Source organism: Monopterus albus, unplaced genomic scaffold, assembly GCF_001952655.1.
Source record: "Monopterus albus unplaced genomic scaffold, M_albus_1.0 scaffold17.1, whole genome shotgun sequence".
In the NCBI taxonomy this organism is placed as follows: domain Eukaryota; kingdom Metazoa; phylum Chordata; class Actinopteri; order Synbranchiformes; family Synbranchidae; genus Monopterus; species Monopterus albus.
In genome coordinates, this window is record NW_018127897.1 from 3570516 (window position 1) to 3597492 (window position 26977).

Genomic DNA, 26977 nt, shown 5'->3' on the forward strand with positions numbered 1-26977 from the left:
CTCCCTAACCTGTACCCTTAAATCATCCCCTAACCTGGCTCTTTAAGCTCAAGTATTTTCATAAACTGACCCCCTAAATTAGTCCTTTCCTGGGCAAAAAGGCCAGTGATGGTTAGGCCTGACGGTAGAATCATTCACACACACACGCACACCGTCTGGCCTGCCTTCTGACTGTGTGTGACAGTGACCCCTTGCAGCCGTCCCTGCCAGTAGCCAGCAGGTTTCTCCAGCCAACTGTGATGAGCATCAGATCAAGGCACCCGACCTCCCAACCTGGCCACAAACACATGTTGTCATGCAGTGTTAGGTGACTTGCGTCAAAATCTGCCTAGAATAGTCTGTATGGAGCAGCATCAGCTCCTTAGGTCGGCTGTGACAGTGGATTTATCAGAAGTGGCTAATGGACATTTTTCCTATAGAGAGTTATGTAAACATAAAGTAGGTTCATTATCCTGAAATCAAATCAGACAATTTTAGTTTAGAAGTAAATATTTTTGTAAAGTATAAAACCAAATGAATCACTGTGTGAAAAATGCACAAACTGGTGTTGTCACAAATGTCAGCTGATCCCCACCTGCAGCCATGTTTTTGTGATAACACTGTAATAAATTGAATGACCACAGCAGTGGTAGTTTTTGCAGCTGTGTATGGTATTTTTTCATGTATGTTTGTTTTACTCTAAGACTGCAAACTCTGACCTCTCTCTGCCCCTCAACAGAAGAGCCTCCCGGCTCTGAGGCTGTCTTTGCTAAACAGTCAACAGTCCCTAACCCAGCCCATGCAACAGGGAGTCAAACCAGCACCTGGCGGCACCCCTCCTGCCATTGTGGCTGGGCCAGCTGTCTGCATACGCCACCCTAACAGCATCAGCACCACTACAGGTGCCAGTGCACTGCCGACTGGAACACTTGGACATACAGCTGGCATGGTATGTATGGAGCAGACAGCTGGAACAGTGTCCCAGCACAGATACTGTTCCATACTGTTTACATTTACAGTTTATATTTCAGTTCATTTAAATTCCAAAGTGACTTTACAGCGATTACACAAGCTTCATTTGCTGGATGAGTAACATTACACTTCCATTAAATAGACATAAAAGTTGCAAGAAAGAGTAATGGCACTGTTTGCAGTTTCCTGGTTTTCTGCATAATTTGGTCAAGAAATGTGATCTGATGTTCACCAAAGTCACAAACTTCAACAAACACAATATTTATATGCTGATAAAACATAAACATAAAATATTCCTACATTCAATAGGGAAGTGCTGGAGTGTGATGGATACAGAACTGTGGGGTGATACTAGTGGTGGTGTGTGTGTGTGTGTGTGTGCTGATGAGTATTATACAAGGCTGAATTATCAGGCCACATTGCCGTGGCTGGGAGTCACAAAGCCAGCAGTGAGTTAGTCACACCCAGCTCACAGACTCACTGTGGAATCACACTCAGTTTACCAGTACAAAGTAAAGTATTATAAGAAGAAGATGGGGGCTTTTGTATATGCATGTAATTGTACTGTATTTTAGGGATCGGCACTTCAAATTAAAATGCACCCCCCCAAGCTGTTCCATGCTGGCTAGCACCATATTGCTAGTGTTATCATATGTGCATGCTGTGACTTTACCTGTAAGTCCCAGGTGTTCAGCGGCAGTGGAAAGCACATTTGCCATGTTTTCAGTAGTATTTCCCTCTGGCATTGCTTTAATCTAAAGAGCACTGTACAACATTTTCAGATGCTAATATAATGGCTGGTGACCGTCACATACGATTCTGTTCTAGGTGCTGTCCCTGTATCTGTGGTCAGATACACCTTTTGAATACTTGTCAGACAAGCGAGCAGCTCACATGCATTATCATCATGTGGTTTATCCCAGTTGTGCTGTCACCGTTTTTCTTGATGGCTGTAGTCTCTGCATGTTTCTGCTATTTCTATTTGCTGCTGTAGTAAATGATATACTAACCTCATTATCATGTTGTTTCCAGGTGCTGGTAAAAGCAAGAGAAAACAGCAGCTCTTTGTTTGTAAAGACAAAACCATAGTTGCATGAAGTAGTCGATTTTTTTTTTATGTAAGGACTATTTCAAAATCATTGCCCAGCCCTACTGTATTTATGTAATGTAAAATATGTGTAGTTATTTAAGCCAGATTGTAAAGGGTACAAGCTGGACAGATGTCCATGCAGACAGAGGAACCGAGACAGTCCTCAGAGAAATATTTATTTTTCTAGGTATGGACTTTAATGAGACACAGTCTCAACTTGCATGTTCACACCTTGGAGACCAAACTGTTCTACTGATCAGCTCCACTGATCAGAGCAGATGGTGGTTGTGCACTTGAATCAAAGGCACCTTGATGATAATTGTTTACTCCTGCCAGGACTCTGACAGCTGAGTAGAAGTATCTGACCCAGGAACTTTACAGTCACAAACCCAGCTCAGGTCCTACCTTTTAAATCCTACACTTCATCTGTGCAAGGTGATATATAAATAACATTTAGTTATTAGATTTACAGTAGGCAAACAACATTTCTGACTTGCTATCAAGTATGATAATCTTAAAAATAATGTAATTACAACGCCCAAACCGATAATTTAATAAAATTACTTTGGATTTTTAATTTAGAAAAAAATGCTTTGATTATACAACTTTTTAAATTTAATATATCAAAATTTTAGAAACATAGAAAAAGTGAGATGAAAACCTACAGTAACTGTCTGTTGATGCTCCATTGGTTCTGATTTAAAGATTTCCAAGCATCATGACTTAGTTGTAGTATCAGAGAAACACTGATAGACAGAAATGCACCCCGCTATCCCCCTATCCTTTGATTGAAAACCAGTCTATTCAATATCCCAGCTGCATGTACCAGCATGTCAGCTTTCATACAGAAGCATATTATGACGTACTGTGTAGTAGCACCCACAAATTGTGAGTCAGTGATAGGGTGGGTATACAGCTGAATTAAGGCCAGGGGTTCTGCATGGTCCCACACTGGACATGGGCAGCCTCAATTGCCTCATAGCTGTGGCACACAATCATTGTTGTGTGGGTGTTCTTCATGTGTGTGTGCGCACTGAAAGTTATGCACAGACATCTACAAATGGGTCAAGTGAGGTCAGACAAAGATTGGTTTGGTCCAGCCAGAGGGGTGGATGAGCTAGAGGATGTTCTTTCTCTTTTACACTTTCTTTCTCAGTCTTTCCCTCACTCTCTCACTCTCCTTCTGCCATCCCTCTCTTTTCTCTTTTCTTTCACTGGTCCTTTTTAGCTTTTTATCTCAGTTATTCTCTCTTTTTCTCTTTTCCCTGCTCTACGCTCTCCCCATCTTTTTCCAATAGATTCTCTGTTTGTATCTACCCCCGCATCACTCTCTCATCCCACACCCTCCCTCTATCTGTTAACTGTTGAAGGATGAAGTGAGGTAACTAGGTCAGCCCTGGGGTCAATTTTAAAGCAATGTGGCGGCCACAGTCTATGTCCACAACATGCCTCTGGTCTCGCTGGCTCTCTCCATCTCCCTCTCACATGCATATACACATGGATACAACACCAGTATAAGCTCTCTCTCTCTCTCTCTCTCTCTCTCACACACACACACACACACACACACACACACACACACACACACACACACATGTACTCCTATCTTTGTGAGGACACTCATGACATAATTCCCTAGCTACTTACCCTAACCTTACCCATCAGAACTAAATGCCTAACCATAACCCTTACTCTAATACCTAACCTTAACCTAGTTCTAAACTGAACCCTAAAACCAACTCTTAACCCTCTAAAAGCTGTTTTCAGAATGTGAGGACTGGCCAAAATGTCCTCACTTTCCAAAAATGCCCTCACTCTATATAGCACAACAAACACACGCAACAAAAAACAAACAAACAAATAAAAAACCTTTTTTTGGTCCTCACAATGTAGCAAGTACAAAAACATAGACAGACACAGAAAGAAACAGTAAATGATCACATCGACAGGCTGAAACCAAACAGCTAGTTAAATTAGGTTATATGCTCTAACCATAGTGGGATTCAAAACGTTTCTTGGAGTAGTTTGGAAGTAGTTGTATGGAAATGTACAGTATAGAGCAGATGTGGAGTTATATTATTTAAGTTATTTTCTATACACTTTAACTCACAAGGTTATAGAGTTTTGCATAATGATTTGTAAAATGTTTCAAATGTAACTGTTGACAGCATGATACAATGTGAATTTAATGTTAATCCATTGTCAGCTGCTTGTTCAGGGTTGGGTTGTGCGGGTAGCAGGTTTAGCAGGGTGGTCCACATGTCCCTCTCCCCAGCAGTATTCCTCAGCCCCTCCTGGGGAAACCGAGGCATTCCCAGACTAGATGAGCTACATGATGCCTCCAGCATATTCTTGGTCTATTCCCCTCCAGCTGTCCAAACTCCACACCCTATCTTTAGGACTGAGTCCAGTCACCCTATGGAGGAAACTCATTTGCGCTGTTTGTAGTCACGACCCGAGTCTCCAGTACCTCTGTTGTGGTGTAGATTGGAACATAAGTTGCTAAACTGAAATCTTTGACTTCCAGCTTAGCTTCCCCATGCCTTCACTCAAGAACAAGACCCTGAGATACTTAAGCTCCTTCGCTTGTACAGCAACTCATTGCCAGCCCAAAGAGAGCAATTCACCATTTTCCAGTAGTGAACCATGGCCTCAGAGGTGGTGGAAGTGCTGATTCTTTTCCTAGCTGCTTTATACCCAGGGGCAAACCTCCCAAATGCATGCTGGAGGTCGCGGTCTGATGAAGCCAATATAACCACATCATCTGTAAAAAGCAGAGAACTGATTCTGAGGTCCAAAAACCAGATACACTTCTTTCCCCAGCTGCACCTTGAGATCCTGTCCATGAAAGTCACAACCCAGGGTGATCCTGATGTACAAACACAACTCCCACTCCAGTTATATAAGGACTGAATGGCTCATATCAAAGGCCTTGGTACCCCATACCCCTGCAGTACCCCTCACAAGACCCCCGCAAGGGTCCCACGTCCACAAAACAGACCGTAGACTGGACGGGCAAGCTCACCCCCTCCAGTAGCTTTGCAAGGGTCAAAGGTCCATCCACTGTTCCATGGCCAGGATGGAATCCACATTGTTCCTCCTGAATCTGAGAATCTGAGGTTTGACAGTTAGTTGGAACCCTCTTTCCAGTTTAGGAGTCTTGGAAGATTTTTGGCTATTTTGGGTGTTGTTGTTTTTTTTTTATAATTTTGAGTTTACCTTTACTGTATATACTACATGGAAATACGTTTAACATGCCAGTGACTGGTATAATTTCATCAGCACAGTCTAATTTTTTTGCAACCTAAAATTATTTGTACACATCAACATGTGTGATCATCAACTCCTGAGTGCTACAATGTAAACCTTTATTTTGATCTTTGAAAAAAATACACCATAAGCTATAATGAAACTTGCTGGACCATAGACTTCCTCAGGACAAATGATATATGAGGCAAATAGACATGATAGAACAGTGGATGAATGGAGAGTAGTATGCAGGACGCTTCATTACACAGCAGTTCATTCTTAACTGCAACAGTGTATATGCATATGCAAATGTATAGCCTCATTATGCGGTATTAGCCATATTTTAAGTTATGTAGCAAGATCAAATCTCCTGGGAAGCCAACAAAGCAAAATATAAAAAGCTGCAGCCTCACTGGCTACAGATCATGTGTGCAGCCAACTGATTATTAGCTATAGTTAAGCTGCAGTCCATGTTATGTGTGTGCGCATTTTCAGTGTTACCAATCGCATAAGTGAAACGTGTGTGGTCTTCACACATGACTTTGGAAATATTAGTAGAATTATTTGGACAAACAAGGGATTGCAGGGATGATTGTCTTAAATCCTATTTTTCTGGATCAGATTTTGTGGAAATCCTGCATGATTACAATGCTAATGAATGTTGCTTTTCACAAAATGAAGTATGTGAAGAATGTTAGCAGTTATTCAAAAAATAAATTGTGTGCAGTCAATAAAATGACATCAAACTTTTAATGTTACTCTGATGTTTAAAAACAGGAAAATCAATATTAAAAATGAATGATGAGCAGGGGTTTCATGTTCAGTGTCTTCTCTTTCACCCCAATTTCCAAACTTTCTACCTGAGTTTTTTTCTTCTTCCTCTCTTAATTGTGTCGCCAGCTGGCCAGAGGTGCTAGCTATCTCTGCCTGTGCTGAATCCATTTTTCCCTTTCCTCCTATTCTCACAGGCCCCTGCAGTGGATCTCTGGGAAAAATGGTCTCTGTCTTTTTTCAGTAGCTTGAACAGTAATATAGCATGTGTCAGGAAATGGAAAACAAGGCTAAAAAATATGCAGCAAGAAGCAAACTGGTAGGAATGGATGGCTGAGCCTGGGGCTCGTCCTGTGGCTGCTTCCAAGGAAGGAAGTGACTCTAATAGCCCAGCACAGCCCCTCCACCCGCCTGCTCCTTCTACTACTGCTTCTCCTTCATCTAAACTACTTTTTCACTACGGTCTTGACTTCTTATTGCCTTTGTCTTATCTGGAAATGCAAGCAAATGTAGGTCATGTACAGTGAAGCAATCCATCCTCCTCATGCATGTGAATTGATCTCCACATTCTTAGTATAATGTCCAGAGAGAGCCATTGTAGAATTCATCATTCTTGTATTTATTCTGCATCTGTCTTGCATTAATACTGTAGACATTTTTAATATGTTAGAATAGCATAGAAATGACCACAAAAGGTAGTCAAGTGGCTCTTGACTAACTTGTCTTTGTATCATTTCTTACAACTAAATATGACTGAGAGGGGATTTTCCCCTGAACAGTTTCTCTTAGGGATGCTGTAAAAATGGAGCAGTGGTGTAGCAGGCATGCACTTTCATACTTTTTAATTTCAACTCTCATTTTAAAATTGTTTCACTGTTTGAAATACTACAGAAATCTCTGTTTGTTTGCCTGCCCCCTCAGGGAATCAAGACAGCGGGCACTGTCGGTGGCCACATCCGCATGCCCATGGTGATCACACAGTCTGTCAGAGTACAAGGTAGGACATCAGAAGGTCTTTTCCAACAAATTTTGATTGACTCTTTTGAATTCAATCAGATGTTCAGTATCTGCGGTTTTTGTTTCTTGCATGTGTGTGTCACTCAGAAAATTTTTTTGCAAAGTTGTGCATCACTGAAGTAAAGATTCAGTCAAAGACAAATGATTAAACAAATACTTTTGTAAAGTTCTAGTAAGTCTGATTCTCTTGTCCATCATTGATAACGTCCTCTGACTCACACTGTTCTTCTGTTTCTGTCCTGAATTTTTTTTCAGTGAATCTGTATTTGCAAAGAGATATTTCAAGATTTTCAAACTCAGTATGACCTGCTGGTTAAGTAAAGAGCCAGCGAAAGAGCATAAACATAAGGCATTAGTGCAACTCTAAATGTTCTCTCAGTAGGCTGTAAGATGTGTAAACACAGCCACAGAGAGAACAGGTGTTTTTCCCTGTCTGGTTATAAAGCCTTCTCAAACATTTGAGCTGCTGCTTACTCACACTGATTCACAAACACTCTCCCTGCAGAAGCCCACAAATATCGCCCCAACACCAAACCGGGTGTAATGCTCCCCGAAGAGAGCTGTGTGCTCTCAGGTGGTGTGTGTAATGTGTGTGTTTGTACCTGTTTCTGCTTGTGTGCATGCTTGTGTACGATCCGAGGTGCATACAAATTTGATCTGCCCCCTTCCCTGAGATTGCCTGCAGTGAAAGATCTGTAGGTTGTTTTATGCCCATAAATTGGAATGCAGGGATAGTTCTAAAAATACTTTTCTGTGCCTCTTGGCTAGGAACATGCCTGTTAAAATCAAGTTTAAATTCACTCTGGCAGTCCTTGTGCCTCTCTGGAAACTGTGTCTCGGAGCAGGATGCAGTTTAGGAGTGTAAGGAGAGCCAGTGAAGTGCAGTGATATTGACAGAGTGACGCTCTCTGCACCAATCTGGGGAGAGCAACGGTACCGCTCCCCCACCCTGTCTCCATCTACCCCTGTGAGGAAGATAGTTGAAGGTAGTTGTTGGATGGGAGGATATTAGACGCAAATAGAAAGGGACACTTCAATGATAACATTACTGTTTTCCTGCTTTGTTTAGTGTTTCTTCTTTGTTTTTTACCTTTCTTTAACAGGCACAATGGGGAAGGGAGCAGTCATCCAAGCAGGAAAAAGTCCCGTGGGCTTGGCTGTTCAGATCACTGGGAATCAGAAAAACAAGCTCAATGACCCCGGAGGAGGTTCTTTCAGGTACATCTCCTCTTGCCAGGAGACTGACTTTAGAGTGCCTGTTGTTCCTGACTGCTATCACATGGGGGCAGCATTTCACTAGGATGCCTCTGCATGACTACAGGCTACACTCTCAGCTAAGGCTATGAGTGTCTATCCCAGTTGCCTGCCTGGCCACCTGGCTGCCTGCCTGGCTGGCTGGTTGATTGGTGGTCCTGTTTTTCTGCACCCACCACATAGCAACACACTGCCAGGCAGTAGATCACCCTCACCATCACCCCTCTTGAGTCAGTGTCACAACTCATCGACAGGATTAGAAATGAGCTCAATCTTAATTTAGAAATAAGGTAATTGTGTCCAGATGACTGGAATTTCTGCATGCGGTTCTGAAAATGCCTTTTGGTAAAGTCAAACATACGGTATTTAGCCTCCAGCTTTGCTCTCTCTCTGTCTCTTTGCTTCAGCTGTGCTTTTGTCTCAAAACATAAAAGGTTCATTGCCGACATGCTAGCCTTTGTAGTCCATGTTTTGTGCAAGTCTTTCCATTTTTTTGTTTATATGGAGAGTGTATGTGCCATACACTGTCATGGCCAAAAATATTGGCATCCCTGCGTTTCTGTCAGATAATACACCACTTCTCTGAGAAAATTGTAGCAATCACAAATTGTTTGGAATTCCCATGTTTCTATCTTTTGTTTACATTGGAACATCACAAAAAGCAAAGAAAAAAAAGTCAAACCTGATCCATTCCACACAGAACTCCAAAAATGGACTGGACAGAATTATTGACACCCTCAACTTAATATTTGGTAGCACACCCTTTGGACAAAATAACTGAAATCAATCACTTCCTGTAACCATCAGTGAGTTTCTTCCACCTCTCCACTGAAGTTTTGGACCACTCTTCTTTTGCCAGCTGCTCCAAGTCTCTCAGATTTGAAGGGTTCCTTCTTCCAGCTGCTGTTCTGAGATCTCTCCACAGGTGATCTATGGGATTTAGATCTGGACTCATTGCTGGCCACTTCAGAACTCTCCAGCTCATTGTCTGAAACTATTTCTGGTGCTTTGGTTCATTGTCCTGCTGTAAGACCCATGACCTCTGACAGAGACCCAACTTTCTGATACTGGGCCCAAAATTGTGACCCAGAATTCATTGGTAGTCTTCAGATTTCATAATGCCATACACACAGTCAAGACATCCAGTGTGTGAACCTCAACGAACCTTCACTGTACTTAACTGTAGGGGCTGTGTTCTTTTCTTTGAAGGCCTCATTTTGTTTTCTGAAAACAGTAGAATGATGTGCTCGACCAAAAAGCCCTATTTTAGTCTCATCTGTCCACAGGACATTCTCCCAGAAGGACTTTGGCTTCCTCAGGTAGGTTTTGGCAAACTCCAATCTGGCTTTTTATGTTCCTGTGTCAGCAGTGGGCCCCCTGGGTCTCCTACCATAGTGTCCCTTGTCATTCAGATCGTGACAGATAGTGCGAGCTGACACTGTTGCATCCTGTGCCTGCAAGTCAAGTTGAATTTGTTTGGAAGTTAATCAAGGTTCTTCATCCACCATTCGAACAATCCTTTGTTGCAATCTGTTATTGTTTTTCTATTTCGTCCATGTCCAGGGAAATTATCTACGGTGCCACGGGTTGTAAACGTCTTGACAGTGTTGCACACAGTGGACACAGAAACAGCCAGATCTCTGGAGATGGACTTGGAGCCTTAACAATGTCCAGGCTTTTTCAAACTATTGTGGTTCTCAAATCCTCAGACAATTCTTTGCTCTTCTTTCTTTTCTCCATGCTCAGTGTGGTCCACACAACACAAAGATTTAATCAACTTTTCGGCATTTTAACTGGCTGCAAGTGTGATTTCATCAACTTTTCGGCATTTTAACTGGTTGCAAGTGTGATTTCTATATTGCCAGCACCTGTTGATTGATACAGGTGAGTCTCATTACAGATTAAAGGAGCATCACATGCTTGAAGTGCAACTGTTTCTGATTAATTTGAAAAGGTGTCAATAATTCTGTCCAGTCCATTTTTGCAGTTCTATGTGGAATGGATCAGATTTGGCTTTTTCTCAGTTTTTTTGTTTTTCCAATACAAACAAAAGAAATAAATATGAGATTACCAAAAAATTTGTGATTGCAACAATTTTCTGGGAGAAGTGATGTGAAATGCCGGGGTGCCAAGATTTGTGGCCATGACTGTGTGTATATCTTTGCATGTATGCCCCTGTTTTGCCTCTGTTTGTGTTTTTGTGTCCCTGTTTGGGTGCACATAAATACATGTGTATAGCCTAAGAGTCTAACAATATCTGCATTTGTTTATGTGAATGTATCAAATGTGTGCATACACATGTACTGATAGGAGCAGGGGATTAGGATTGCCCCAGTGTGACCGGGCTGGGGCAATAAGAGTGCAGGCCACACGGGCCAACGGGTTCATGATAATGGCTCCTGTCTCCTGAGGGTAAAGGCAGTGCTCGGGGCTCTGATTGATAAACCAATAAATCTTTAGCTGCGCTGGTAATTAAGCTGTCAGGCTCGCTTGTTACTGACAACCTTTTTCCCCCGGCGGTGATCACAGTGGCCCTCCACACACAAACACACTGATTTCAACATACAGTAAGCCCAATAATTCACAGCACTGCTGTCATGGAAGAAGCATGTCATTGACATTTGGTTGTATATTTTCCTTGTATTCACGTCAGGTGAAAGTTTACCTGGTCTACACTTTTGTGTTAAACAAGCTACACAATATGTGGTTCTATTTCTTAGTATATCCTGCAAACTGAATGCAACTCTGCTTGTTAAGGCTTCAACTGGACCTCAGTTGGTTACTGGTGTAACTCTCAGTGCCTCAGTTTCCTACACTGTTTATTGTTTGCAGTTTTTCTTACCCTTTAAACAGAACATGTTAGAACAGAGTCCAGGGCTGCAAGGTGATTTGTTAGATGCCATTATTTTTTCACACCACATCCAGACACCTGCAGCATGGACATAATGACTTGACCTGTAAGGGCTATTGTGTTTCCTGTAAATCACAATGGGAAATAATAGAAGATATATTTGCTTTACAAGTTGTTAAAAGCCCCCTGTGAGTTTCTGCTGATTTTGATCTTCAGCACCCACAACATCTCATAAGCATAATATAGTCAAGTCAGGTCGGATTTATTCTTGAAAGTCTATGTTGCAACAAAGGCTTAAGAGAAGAGAATGTTGCAGAAACATTATGAAAAGTGTGAAAGTGAGAAGCCGATATACAGTGAAGATCAGTTTTTTGTCTTTTTGACATGATGGCAGTGTACATGTATAGCAACAAAGTTTGAGAGACAAATAGAGAAAATGTCACAAATCATCATATTGACTATAAAAAAGAAAAAGAAAATCCACCAGCCAGTCTGGTCGGTCAGCATCCACCAGCCTGTCACCCACCCAGCATGCATCGTGTCCAGCTGTAGTCGGGGACTGTCACTCTGAGCCACTGGTCCCAGCTTGTCCAGCTGTAGCACAAACACACACATACACAGCGGGGCTTGTGGGGGTTTCCAATATAGCTACAGCCTTCTGTGTAAGTTCTTAAGTCAGTGTGCGCATGTTTGTGTGTAGTTTACAGTATAGAGTGAAAGCAGCTGTCTCTGTAAAAAATTTCTCTGTAAACACTCAGCATCCGCTCTAATCACAGACGAACTAGCCGAGGCTCCCAGTCCTCTGCCAACCTCTGAGCTGAGCCTCAGCCTCTCAAATCCAACCCTGTCCTCCATGGTGGACACAAACATCTGTACACACAAACACTTGCATATTCACATGGAAAGGACATACACATGCAAAATAAGGAGCAAAGGTTTTTGTTCACAATCACTGTTGCCAGTAAATGTAATAGTCCATGAGCCCTTTTCCATCATTTACTAGTAAAGTAAATTCATTGTGTCTTTGTGGTTACCCTTTGTTGCTCTGTAAATTGCTATGTGATCTGCCTGTTTTGCTTAAAACGGCTTTACAAATAAATGTGACTCAATTAGGACATAAAAGTGACCTCCCAAAAACTGTTGATGCAAAGACTTGGAAACATGGCAGCCACAAGATTAAATTATCTTCTGATTGGGTACCACAGTAAAGATGCTCCAAAATTCCATGAAGAAAGTGGTGGTGCTCCAAAGTGCCTGAACGAAAAATAGGGAAGTTTGGTATAATATAAAACAGCCACATCAAATCAAAATATCGTGGCTTACGCCTCCATCAGAACATCATCTACATTATACCTAGCCATTTTTTTTTATATATATTTGTGAATAATTACAGCTTGTGTGTTGGTGGTCTGTTGAATTAATAAAAGTTGTCTAGCAGTAGTTTGCTGCTGAATTTATTGGGTCAACTTGTGCCACCTCTGCCACCAATCAGTTTGAGTCATGAACACATATCCCATCAGCTGCCCAGTGAACCCCAAGCTGCATTGTGGACATACTTCTCCCATGGTCCATGCCTCACAGTGTGGGTGCAACAAGCCTGCATAGTCTGGGTGATAGTCTCAGGGATCAATCAGGGCACCCTGCTTGGGCACCAAGACCTTTATCCACAGGACTGGGGGGGTGGGGGTGGGGGCTTGATCATCACACACACCCTCTAAGAGGCAAATGTAGTCCTCCCTCCACCTATGGTGTGCCCTCCCTAAAACGCAAGCTTGATATGGAAATGACATGAATATGTATTCATGTGACCGCCAGCTCCATGTCCCTGTGCCAACCCGAACCAATAACTCCGAGGCTGCTATTAGCTTCCCGTGGAAGCTAATGACATTGCTGCTTTATTAGCACAGAGACATAGGCGAGAATATTTTGCATTTCATATCTTGCTCCCTCCTTTTAATGTCAGACCTTTCTCTGGCATTCTCATTTGATTGGAGCCCCAGCAGTCCCAAATCAGACCTTCCAAGAAAAAGAAACATTATTATTCATAATATTCCCAGTGTTCTTGGATACCGAGTGATGTTTTATGTGCCCATACAGTTGTAACCACTTCATTAATCTCCCTGCTGTGTATTACCGCCAGTGTGTTATACAGTAGATTCAGTGTAGTTTATTGTTAATCCACACTACTTGTACTGTAAATTCTGACCAGTGAAAATAAAGCAGCACTTAATTTTCTCTCAGAGATTAAGCTATGTTGCTACTGTAGTAAAATGTAAAAAAGTATACTTCTCTGGGTTTATGTAAGCTAAGCCTGTTGTTCAATATAACTTTATGGTGATTTATTAGTTTGACTGGGTTTCTGTCCCCATTGTAGCTGTGTTATTACTATATGAACAAATCACTCGAAGCCAAATAACAAAATACAAATTCACATTTATGTTTATGTTTTTTTAGGGACAGATACATAAGCAAATGATACTTAATACATAGACTAAAGCCAGATATTTTGCAGTTTGCAGGAACTATACTAGTTAATATAGTTGAGAATATAGCCTTTCTTAGAGTTTGTTATGTCCATTACACTAAAGATTGGATGAACCTAACCTTCTACTATTTATATGATACTACAATTAAATACTTAACTATTAGCCCAGTTATTCTAGCTTTGCTTGAACAATAATAATGATAATAAAACTTTACAGTTTTTGTTTTTGAACAGACATTTTTCATTTAGATAATGTGATCTAAGGCTTTTATGGTACCTGAGTAAGAGAGATGATGTGTGCAAATATGACACAGTTTTTTGCTTCAGTTTTAACATATTGCAAAGCATTTTCATTTATTCTCAAATCTGAGTATATAAACATTTTTAAATGGTTATCTAAGCCTTTATGTGTGCAATGTGCCTGTGGCATTGACTTCACAAAAATAGAATTAGTACATTCAACAGTGATTGTTGCAGGCCTTTCTCCAATTTATACAACTAGCTGTCAGTGTAGTGTTTATATAGCTGTGACTATCCATCTGGTTGGTTAATCAATCAGTCACTTATTTGTGTTAACCACGTAGTTTTAAACTGTCTATATGTAAAGTTTGTGTGTATTTTTACCTTTTTTGCCTGAGTGGAGCTTTAGGCATGTTTCTATATAGGACAGGTCAAATTATCCATGAGGACATGATGAATAGGGGTGCACAGCCTGTGGTGCAGTACAAGATATAAGCTTATGTATCCATGCTTGTTTTGTTGAGTACATTGTCCCAGCAAGGGCATAATTATTCTGAGCACTAGATGAGAGAAGGAAAAGAGGAGGGAATGTAGAGGTGTTGTGGTTCAGAGAGCTGCTCTAATCGTCTTTGTCAACCTCCCATCGTGGTGTCAAGTTTCATATCGGCTCTCTCACCAAGGAGCAGGAGAGCCTCAGTGGTGTGGCTTTGGCTGATGGTGTGCCCACACTCAGATGCCTGAAACAATTTGCTCTATCACAACCAGCCTCATTGGCATGAACGTAAATGACTGTGGAGGTGAGCCAGTGAGTGGCAAGAGGCCACTGTGTGTGTGTTCCCGTGGCTCTTTGTTCCCTCTGTCAAAGCATTTGCTGCTCACTCTGGGCCAGTCCTGTAAGCACAACACGTCACCACTCCACTAATTCAGGCCAGAATCAGAATCATCACTTGCCAAGTACAGTAATTGTGCAGGAATTTGCCATTGTTTCAATTCACGAATAAGTTACTGCCTTCAAAGGATGTGTGGACATTGCTGACTGTCAAATGCAGAGACCCAGACACAATTTCTACGTGTTTATCCTCTTGTATGTCTCAGCTAAATAATATGCAATGAAATGTTAACAATGTGAAGTCAGCATTAAGCCTATGTAAAATGACCTGTTTTCTCATGAAAATATATTGCTAAGTGTGGCAAGTGTTGTGTAAATCGAGTTTGTTGACATTAGCATATAGCTAGATTCATCAGAGCTCAGTGCCAATCCTCAGGAGCATCCTTACTGTGCTAAATTGCGTCCAAATGCTCTTCATCTTCGCCTCTCGGAGTGCTTGCACAAATAGAGCCTAGAATGGGAATTCTGTGCCATTATGGCCAAAGTATAGCCTGCTATAACAAAACCAATGCATAACTTAACTCAAGAAAATATTCATGAATAAAAACAGGCTATCCAACAGATTTTAGGGAATATATGTTGATAACATTAGGACATACATATTTAGATGTGGAGAAAGGTACAAGCCTTTTACTCCAAAATAAATTCTTGTTATAATAATAATCACCTTTATTGGGCAAGTATGTTACACACAAGGAATTTGTTTCCAGTATAGAAGCCATCTGCGGTGCCAACTCCACTGATGGCTCTAACCATCGGGGGGGCAAAGGGAAGGGGTTCAGTGTCTTGCCCAAGGACACGTGGACTGTAGGCACCGAGATTCGACCCTTCAACCTTCTGGTTGGGAGACAACTGCTCTACCCACCGCACCACTGTCGCCTCCCAATAGTGGATAAATTCTTTCCACTCTGAGGAAAGAAGGAGGAGCAGAATTACACTTTTTTTCACCCCTGCACTAATGCTCTTGTTTTGCTAATATAGGAATGAGTAGAAAGACCCAGCGTAGATGAAACAGTAGAAGTCACTAATGCGACAACAACATAATTCCTTAAGACAGCTTCAGCCCCGTTCTCCCTGCATGCCATGGGGTCCCATAATCAGTGTGCCACATTCTAAGACTTTAGGAACTGTACCTTAAATTTTCCCTAAACTGGTGCTGTTTTTTTTTTATTTTAATTTTTTTTATAAAAAGTACCCTGTGCCTCTCCAGTCTACTTTGAAATGAGTTGATGGATGATCAAGATGTGTTAAAATTTTAAAATCGGTAATGCTAATCAAACACTAGACATAAAATGTGCCACAAATAAAACATCTGTGTACAATATCTGCAAACATCATTGCATCCTAAACACCAAGAGAACACTTAATACATTGAGGCTGTTCCCTGTGTAAGAAGGTTTGTAATGTATGTTAAGCTAGGAAGTCATGATTTCCATATATTTCCATATTATCCTATCTTCTCATCTTGCAGGGATGACGATGACATCAACGATGTGGCCTCCATGGCTGGAGTGAACCTGAATGAGGAGAGCGCACGGATACTTGCCACCAACTCTGAGTTAGTGGGAACACAGATCCGTTCATGTAAAGATGAGGCCTTTCTCCATCCGGGACTGTTACATCGACGGATTCTGGAAACAGGTCAGATAAGTGAAAAACGTTTTGAGAGTTAAGTCTTAGATCAGTGGTTCTCAACTGGGCCATCCCAAGGGTCCATGTTACTCCTTAGCCATTAAAACAAGGACCACACAAAAGCTAAATTTACACACCTTGAATTTTACTTTACAGAATATTAGAATTAACAACAACTGGGTTTAAAACACAATGAAATACCATAAGCCTTCTTGCAAGAAGAAATTACATTTCTTTAAAACTTAAAAAGTAAATATGCTGTGAGTTCTAAAGGCTAAGAATCAGCATCACATTTTACGGTCTCCACTCCTACTACCTCGCTATCTTCTCGCGTAGTTTCATGTAGCCGTTCCAAGTCAGTGCTCCTTCCAGAAATTACCAGTCATGCAGGCTGCACCATCAGTTGTTATTTCAACACACATATCCCAGTAAGGCCTACTGAAATCAAGTACAAATCTACAGTCATTAAAAATGTTTCGACAGCTCTTTGCTGTTGTTTGCCAGTACTTTGCTGTAGTGGTCAACCAATATAGGTTTTTCAATGGCCAGTGCTGATGTTTTAGAAAGTAGAGTGGCTGATGGCTGATATATAATCCCAATATCATGACACTAATGATGAGGGTATTTCAGTTGAAATACAGTATAAACCAATGAATTGCGTGCATGCTTTGCCATTTGTGTAGGTGATTTATTTGTATGCTGTTTTAATTCTGAAGAAGAATTTCTACTCTTTGGCAATGTTCATGCACAGTTGAGCTCTCTCACTTGCCTGGCTAAGTGCCAGCTCATTTCTGGGCTAAAGCTAATGGTAGTTTACTACTTAAAGAAGGATTGATGGTTTCAGCCACTACTAACTTCAAACTGGGACTTGACTAGATGTGAGGGGCCCATATGCGTGATGTGTTTGATCAGTTCAGTCCACACTGATTCCAACCTCATCAGCAAGGAATCAGCAGCCTTTATATGTATGGTTTTATTATGGTTTTAATTTCTGTTCTTCCATCCATCCTTATACATACATCCAAAATACATACAAACGATGGGAAAATCTCACAGTGACACCATGAGCTTGATACTTCAGAAGAGGTTCAAGAAAAAGTTTCCAGCACTTAAACAGGCTAACAGATGATCTGCCTGATTTAAGCAGCTGTCTGGGGCAATTACACTTCAAATGCACCAAAGGAAAAAATAGATTTGAGTTGTAAAAAGGGGTCCAGAGATGACGCATGTCAGTGTGGATTGACCCATTTGATAGACTGGAAGTCTCTGCCTCCTGAGATGGGTGAGTGACCGACCTGCAGAGAGACATTGTGATGACAGCATTGTTATGTCTGTCCACCATTTCTACAGTGATAGCAGTCGTTCGTGCATAAAGTTGTTTATTTTGCAGTCGCATCCAGTGCAACCTTTGAATATAGTTGTACCTTAAATGAATTTGGTTGCAAAATGTGACTGATCACTAATCAGCCAACCACTACTTTGCTGGATATATAGCACAGTCTGATTTGTGTCCTTGTCTAACTACAGTATAAGTAAAACCACGTTTATTCAGTGTCAAACTTGGGTCACCATGTTGTGGAGATCTACAGTAGGGCACAATACTTCCAAATAAAAGTGCTGTGTGACACTTCAAAATAAAGTGTTTTGACCAATTGACTTGCTTAAGATTCACTTTCCATCCATTCAGGATGGACCAACAACCCACTTTTGTACCACAATCCCCCAGTTGAGAATCACTGTCTTAGATGTTTTTAACTGCAGTTATAGACTACTATATCTGTTGCAGGAAAAAATCTTAATGTTATTACAGTTTACTTCCACCCACCCTTCTGCTCTAACAAAACAATTCACAGCTGAAAATCCAGGCTGTAGTCATGATGAAATCGCTATTTGTTGTCCTTTGTGTTAAAAACATGTTGTTTCTGTATTTATATTGTCAGCACTAAAGACACTTTTGATACTCTCTCCATCAGTGGTTTAGACTGAGCCTTTTCTTTTTTGGCCTCAGTTTAAATTTGATATACTTAACAGTTTTTTCACCTCTAATGAATTCTTCAGTGGCCGTCTGAACCCACTGGACCCCAGGCAGACGCATAAATACTTTATGGGTTTGTCTTTTGAAGGCTGGCTGTCAGATTGTCCTCTGGACTAAAGGAACAGAGTTTAGAGGAATGAGACTTGGCAGTGAGATTTTGATTCTTTATTTCTTTTTACTGGGTTTTGACACTGATAGCTCACATGACTGCATGTGCTAATTGATACCGGCGTGGAGGCCTTGGTTTGTTTGCAGCATCATATCACAGTGATAGTGTCTTCATTACCTCTTTTTGCTATCGGCAGTCAGTTTTATTGCTTGATATATACTTCAGGCTCTTGCTGCACAGTGAAACCTGTGAAAAAGTATAATGAGCGTTATTTCTCAAAATAAAACTGTATCTAGCATCTTATTTCTGAGCATCAGATCAAAAAACACACTGCGCAATTCTACGTGACGGTGAGTTTAGTGCCCTCATCTTTGTTTATCTCAGTTTAAGTATTGTTAGTGTAGCACAGAGGCCTCCCTTATGTGGACTCTCGGCATAATTGTTTTATCCCATCACCTTGGGGCAGAGGGGTTGTTTAGAAATATAAATATTTTCTGAGGGGGCACACAGCATGATGCAGGGCAGGAGGCATGGATGCCCCCTGCTGGGGAAGTGGCATTTATGCAGCTATGTTGTGTCAGTGATTGGCCTCTCCGTGCTCCCAACTGACGGCGGTCCGCGGGAGGCTCCCCCAGCCTGCCAGCTCGACTTGGTCAGAGAGCCTTGGCTGCTCCTCTTCACTGTACAGGCACCTACATCCGCTCTGCTCTGCTTTCTCATTTACCACTAAACATCACACTACAACTTCACTGGGACTTTCCCTGCCCTCTGTTTGCCCCAAAGAAAGATGGGTTCTCAGCCTGTTTTGTTATCAGAGGACAGCGAATAGTTTTCCTCCTGCACGTTATTCCTTTTTCTTACCTTTTTTATTTTAGAATTAGTGGAGACACTGATTTCTCATTCTGCCTCCCTTTTATTTCTTTTCTTCCTTTTCTGAAAACTGATTCCAGGAGAGGATGCTGGCTGCTACTTCCACTACTACCCACACTTCTACTACCTCCTTCTTTTAGTTTCCTCTTTATGTCTCTTCGTGTCTCCTTTCATCTCTTCTTTTTTAATCCCTTCCAAATAAACACTTGTGCCACCTTTCTCTTCAAAATCTCTACCTCCACTCATACAGTGAGGAACAGAAGTATTTGAACACCCTGCGATTTTGCAAGTTCTCCCACTTAAAAATCATGGAGGGGTCTGAAATTCACATTGTAGGTGCATTCCCACTCTGAGAGACAGAACGAAAAAAAAAAATTTTCAGGAAATCACATTGTATGATTTTTTAAAGAATTTATTTGTCTTGCACTGCTGAACATAAGTATTTGAAGACCTGAGAAACAGCAAGAATTCTGGCTCTCAAAGACCTGTTACTGTGCCTTGAAAAAGTCCACCTCTACTCCACTCATTAATCTAAATTAGTAGCACCTGTCTGAGCTCTTTAAAGACACCTGTCCACCCCACAGTCAGTCAGACGCCAACTACTACCATGGGCAAGACCAAAGAGCTGTCAAAAGACACCAGAGACAAAATTGTGGACCTCCACAAGGCTGGAAAGGGCTACAGGGCAATTGCCAAGCAGCTTGGTGAAAATAGATCAACTGTTGGAGCAATTGTTAGAAAATGGAAGAGGCTAAAGACGACTGTCAGTCTCCCTCGGACTGGGGCGCCATGCAAGATCTCACCTCGTGGGGTATCACGGATGATGAGAAAGGTGAGGAATCAGCCCAGAACTACAAGGGAGGAGCTGGTCAATGACATGAAGAGAGCTGGGACCACAGTTTCAAAGGTCACTGTCGGTAGAACACTACGCCGTCATGGTTTCAAATCATGCATTGCACGGAAGGTTCCCCTGCTCAAGTCATCACACGTCCAGGCCCGTCTGAAGTTTGCCAAAGACCATCTGGATGATCCAGAGGAGGCATGGGAGAAAGTCATGTAGTCAGGTGAGACCAAAGTAGAACTTTTTGGTCTAAACTTCACTCATCGTGTTGGGAGGAAAAAGAAGGATGAGTTGCATCCCAAGAACACCATCCCTACTGTGAAGCATGGGGGTGGTAACATCATGCTTTGGGGGTGCTTTTCTGCGAAGGGGACAGGACGTCTGCACTGTATTAAGGAGAGGATGAATGGGGCCATTTATTGTGAGATTTTGAGCAACAACCTCCTTCCCTCAATCAGAGCATTGAAGATGGGTCGTGGCTCATGACAACGACTCAAAGCACACAGCCAGGATAACCAAGGAGTGGCTCCGTAAGAAGCATATCAAGGTTCTGGAGTGGCCTAGTAGAGGTGGACTTTTTCAAGGCACAGTAACAGGTCTTTGAGAGCCAGAATTCTTGCTGTTTCTCAGGTGTTCAAATACTTATGTTCAGCAGTGAAAGACAAATAAATTCTTTAAAAATCATACAATGTGATTTCCTGAATTTTTTTTTAAATTCTGTCTCTCAGAGTGGGAATGCACCTACAATGTGAATTTCAGACCCCTCCATGATTTCTAAGTGGGAGAACTTGCAAAATCACAGGGTGTTCAAATACTTCTGTTCCTCACTGTATCTCTGTGTCTTTGAGGGAGCGGGATTCGCTTGTGAATTTGCAAAACAGGACTGACCCACCCCCCAAAAAAGAACCAGAACACAGTCAAACCTGGAGGTCTCTCACACGCCTGAGCACATACATCACTTACATACATGTGGGTTGATCACATAAACTTGCACACAGAGACAGACAAACAGATGGATACACAAGCAGATATGCAGCATAAATCACACAGGTAAGGGGTTACACAGGTCCTTAAATCTGCTGGAAATAATTAATCAAATGCTGAGACCTGAAAATATCACACAGGTTCTTAAATCTGCTGGAAATAATTCAAATTAATCAAATGCTGAGACCTGAAAATATAATATTAAGCATTCATGTGTAGAATTTTGCCTTCAAATATATCTTAATACCAAAATGTAATGCTTAATTTGAAGTAATAGTATTGACAATAAAATTGGTTTGATTTTTCTGCTAGATGTATGTGAGTAACTTGTAAAACAAAGAAAAAGTCTAATGCCACCTACATCATGTCAACTATACCTTGAAACTAGCAAGACCTGCTACTGAGGGAAGCCATACTCAGTACACACACAGACATGTCGCCCTTCCAATTGTAAGACATAAACTCCAATATCTCTGTTTCTATCATCAGAAACAGTGGAGTATGTTTAACCATGAAACAACATGTCTGGTCTCTGGCATATTTTACAAATTATTTGCTGATTATTATCACCAAGACAGCTCTACGTTTACCTTATCTAACCTAGTCTAGCTTACTAGCTTTCCTGTATTGGACATTACTGCCAAGAAGTGTCCTTTTACTTATCACCTGCTTTGTTTGCTCAGTTTTGTTTTTAAATCTATCTTGAATTCAGTTGCTGTTGGCAAGTCAAGCCAAATCAAATTTATCAAGGAAAATACTGTATATGCTTAAACTCTTGGAACAAATAAACACAGTAACTGTAGAATATCCACAAATTACAAATAATGAAACTGTACTTTCAAAAAACAAAGACTGGGAGAGGATCAAACTGCTTAAGTTGCCAGGGAGTGCTGTCACCGTGTCTGAATGGAGACACTCTGGTTATGAAGCCTCTGGTTCAGGAAGAACTGATCACGAAGCGGGTCATTGGGATTTGCTTTGGGAGTACAGGATTGAGCTGTTGCTTCTGTAGCTTTTGAGAACCATTTGTCCCTGTTTGCTGAAGGAAAGAGCTGTGTTTTATTTTTGGCATTATGTGATGCATGTTGAAGATGGGCGTGGACTGCAACAAGGAAATGGCTTGGTGTGATGGAAACTAGTCAGTGGGTCTGAAGAAGAAAGAATCACATAGGTGTGGAGATTATAGATATAAGCTAATACAGAGGAGCCATTCATCACCTGTTCCAGCTACTTTTCAGGGGAACCCTTGTTGTTACATGTACCAGCCAGTTCTATACTAGTCAAGTTACTAGGCCTCGATGCAGGTTGTGTATTGACTGACCGTTTTATGTTATCTGTTGTGTTGAAAATGATAAGCAGAAACTGCATAAGAATAATTAGTGTTATTTAAAATTGGATAGTTGTTTATATAATATCCAGGCAAGTTGTACATGACTTGCAGATTTAGTGAATGATACAAATACATAGTACATATTATGATAATCTATGATGTGCCTGTTGAACAGTTCATTGTCTTCGTAATTCTTTCATGATCTCTCAATGAACTGTATCTCTGCAACTCCCTTTGTAGCACTGAGACCAATTCTTCTGAGTACTGCAGCTCCCTTTGTAGCACTGAGACCAATTCTGCTTTGGAATTTGCAGCAATCCAGCCTAGTTAGGTAGGTTACCTAGAGTGAAAACATTTACACAGCTTGAGATCATTGATGGCCACTTACAAGGTAGGTTATTTTGCAGGCATGTAACTCCTGTGATTTTTGTTCTGTCTTTCTCATAGAAATTACACTAAATATTAAAGTTGCCCAGTTCATGAGTCTGTTTCTAGTTCTGTTATAGGCTTTTTTTTTCAAGCTGAAAGGTTTCTGTCATTTCAAGTTGATAAATGTCTTTTTGTTCACAGAACCATGTTTCTCTGTCTATGTCTCCTAAATGTTCTCAGAAACATTGTCACTAAAAGATCTTATTTTTAGGAAGTCTTGTTTTTCTTTACCCTTGTGACATTGCCTCTTCTATTGCTTCTGTAATTACAAGGCTAACAGGGCTCCCTCCATCCATTTCAAAGCTTGTGCAAGTACGGAGTATATGCATTGTTCAGCTGATTTAAATAATTGGTGTGGTTTACTTAAAAGGGCGCCAGAGAGAAAATTATGTTAATGGAATAATTTAAAAGAAAGTTGGAAACAGATAGTCACCCTACCAATGTATGTCCTCCTCTCTTTTGTTATGACTTCAGATGAGTTTTGCTCCAAGGAAACTAAATTATTGTTCTCTTACAAAAAGACATGGTCACTGTCGTTTACATACTTGAAGGAGCTTAGCTACTAAAGCCACTTTGGAATTTGCACTAGGGCTGTGAAACAAATGAACTTTTCTGTGTGATGAGCCCTATTTTGGGAGTTAACTGCATATACTTATCCAGACAGTTGCTCTGTGTGACTGTGTGCATGAGTACAGTAGGTGTCTATGTGTGTCTCAGTGGAGCCACTGACTGAAGGTTGTGGTCTTCTGCTTGTCTGTGTGTTTTCTTAATGAGTTATTATGTGTGTATTTGTATTTGTGTCTTCCTCTCAGGAACAGTTACCTTCTGCCTGCTTAGCTGTTGTTTTTCTCAAAATGGCAAATTGTGGAAGCGAGTGATGTGATAATAAAGAATCACTTTCTACCTTTTTATTCCTTTTATAAATAATAAGGTGGAAGTGGAATGTAATTATGATGAGAAACAAAGTGTTAAAATCTACCTGTCAGAAATGTGACAAATTGATATAAAAGATATACTGATCAGGAAAAGTTTCATCCATTCATTAGCTGTGCCCACTTATCCTTGAGGGTTGCCGGTGACACTGGGCAGGAGGCTGAGTACACCCTAGAGGCGTCACCAGTCGATCAAAAGGCTGAGATGTGAAGACAGACGTACAGGCATTTCAGAGTCACCAATGAATCTAACTTGCAAGCTTTGGGCTGTGGGAGGAAACTGGAGCATCTGGAGGAAATCCATGCATGCATGGATTTCAGCCTGCAAGTTCAAACCTAGAATCTTCAACCACTGCACCACTGTGCCACTTGGAAAAACTTACATCTTGTCCTAAACATGTGTGTGTGTGTGTGTCTGTATCCTTCACAGCCAAGAAGTTTGGAGTGACTGATGTCCCCATGGAGGCAGTGACATTCATCTCTCATGCCACACAGTCACGACTTCGCACTGTGGTAGAAAAGGTTTCCGCTATCGCCCAGCACCGACTGGACTCCTGTAAGGTACAGTAGGAAGAATGCATGTACACATACCCACACACGTACACATACCCACAAAGTAGATGCTGTATGTCCTCAGCTAACAACATTAGTGCTAAAGTCCATCAGTGCATTTCTTTGTAACTCATATATAAATAATATAAAAATCATATGAAACAAATCTGTGGTCATTAACTTTTATAAAAAAAAACACCATCAACATTTGTTAAAACACTGGTGATTTATGTTCCTACTTCCACATTCTGGAAAAAGAAAAAGCAACTTGATTATTTTTGTGTACATGAATTATTCATAAATAAGGCAGGAGAAATGCCAGTAGTGTTGAGAGCGTTGATTAACATCAGTGAGCAGTAACAGAACTGATAAAATCCTTGTGACACCCAGTCATAAACACACAGCCATTGCCAACCTATTTAATCAGGTGTCAATTAAGAAACACTAAAGCTTCCATTCTGTTGAATTAGCAAGAGAAGATAATGACATACAGGTATGTGTCCACTGTTTTGTGGGACAGAGCAAAACCATATGATGTCATGCTTAGCCTTATTAAAATGGTCGGCATGCACATGAGCAGCTGTTCACATAAATGGGCAGACAATTACAGAAAACAACCAGTAAATATTGGATTAAGACATGGAGGGGATAGGTATTAATTTCACTTAAACTTGGAAACAAACTTCATTCGGGACACTGAAACACACACACGTTCTTAAACACACAAACTGATTATGTTTGTATGCTCTAACATTCCCACACACGCAGACACACAGTGGAATGCACACAAATGCACTTTGTTTTGTATTTTTTGTTACAGACAAAAAGGCAAATGTATCACTGACATAAACACATAAAAATTATAAAAAATAATTTGAAAAATCTTTTTTCTTTGCTTGTAAGCTGATAAACAGGAGAGCTCAGACTTTTTGGTCAGTCAATCAAAACTTGAAGTACAAAAGAATGTCTGTGTACACCTGCATACTTTTCTCGCTATTGATGACTTTATCTCTTGAATGTAACTCTATAACCACATTTAACTTGTGCACATTAAAGTACAAATCCATCTCCACTACAAGACTAAATCTTGCGATTGTTGGGAGAACTCAGGGGGAACTTTAAAAAGAAGAAGAGAAGGGAGGAAGAGCATCGCTACAGTTTGTCCCCATCTTGTTTTGTGCTGCTTCTTCTTTTTGTTCGTTCTTTTCCTTTTTTGTGGTTTTGTAAAATGAAGTGTGTGTGAGAGAGGCACGAAGTTCTCTGTTGACATCAGCGTAAAAAAAATGAAGAGAAAAGACCAAAAGACAAAGCGGCCTTAAAGAGCAACCAGGCTTCGGCTGTGGTGGCAGGAGCTGTGGCAAGAGTGCAGGCTCAGCGCTGCAACAAAGAGGAGGGAAGCTGGATGAGAGAGGAGGAGGGTGGGAGTGGAGGGGAGCTGGCGATGAGCCTCCTCTGATGTGTCTTTGTGCTCTGAGCCACCCAGCTCCTCTCATCCTTCATCCATGGAAACACACACACAGAGCTGATATGCACACAGACAGAACTGAGAGTGATACACAAATCAAGTGCAAGAGGAGACATGCTCACACAAACATGTGAAATAAGCAATTATCTTATTAACTTTTGATGACCTACAAAAGTTGTTTTTACACTTGCCTTTCCTTCTCCCAAGTGGGAGGTGATGCTTGATGCAAAGACGGGAATTGTCTGCAACCAGAAAAAGTTAGTGTGTTAATGTCTGCTGATTTGTTCAGACTGGTTGTTCCAGTTGAACCCTGTCTCAAAGTTTGGATTCTTGCTTTAATCAGATGTGTAGTTTTTATGCTTATCAGCAGGGCATGTCTGGGTTAGTTATTGTAATATTGTGTTATAATCATAGATTTTAATGGTGGTGGTACTCCATTGTGCTTTTGCTGTATGGGAGCTGTATGTTATAACAATACTGCATTTCATCTGTTAGGGCCAAAATAACACCTGGCAAGGCTTGTGAAAGCAATTTTTGGTTTTACTCCTTATGCATTAAATTGTAACTTAGTATGCATCAGAATGAGTTGAACTTTGTCACACTGAATATATGAACTTTCAGCTTTTTTGCACAGTAACAAGATGTAGTGTAACCTGTCCTTGAAAGATCTACTCCCTCATTAGAGTATCTCTCTGTACCAGGATGAGGACTTCTGTCTAATGAGAAGCACATGTGCATGAATGTTATCAGTCCACATTCCTTTCTTCTGATGCTTCCAAACCCTGTGTAAACTCATATATATATATATAGAAATAAAAATACAAAGGACATATCTATCTCAATTCTCTTTATTTCACACTAACTAAAGGTTGTTCATTTTAGTATAGGTAAACAGGAATTTTTCTTTCACAGGCTACAGCATGTGCATTCAGTAAATCACACCCAGTCTTGGCAAATGTGTTTTAATTTGTTTAAAGCATTTTTTTTTTAAGGAAATATAA

General features: G+C 40.9%; 1 protein-coding gene across 2 annotated transcripts in view; it reads left to right on the top strand.

Moving 5' to 3' along the window:
* LOC109955829 (transcription initiation factor TFIID subunit 4) overlaps positions 1-26977 on the top strand; it is a 107297-nt gene that overhangs the window by 22456 nt on the left and 57864 nt on the right. For both annotated transcript variants that reach the window (XM_020592358.1, XM_020592359.1), the window contains 5 exons: positions 719-928; positions 6983-7058; positions 8182-8296; positions 16269-16438; positions 24390-24520. In XM_020592358.1, the coding sequence (XP_020448014.1) occupies positions 719-928; positions 6983-7058; positions 8182-8296; positions 16269-16438; positions 24390-24520 (702 nt within the window). The remainder of the gene's footprint in view (positions 1-718; positions 929-6982; positions 7059-8181; positions 8297-16268; positions 16439-24389; positions 24521-26977) is intronic.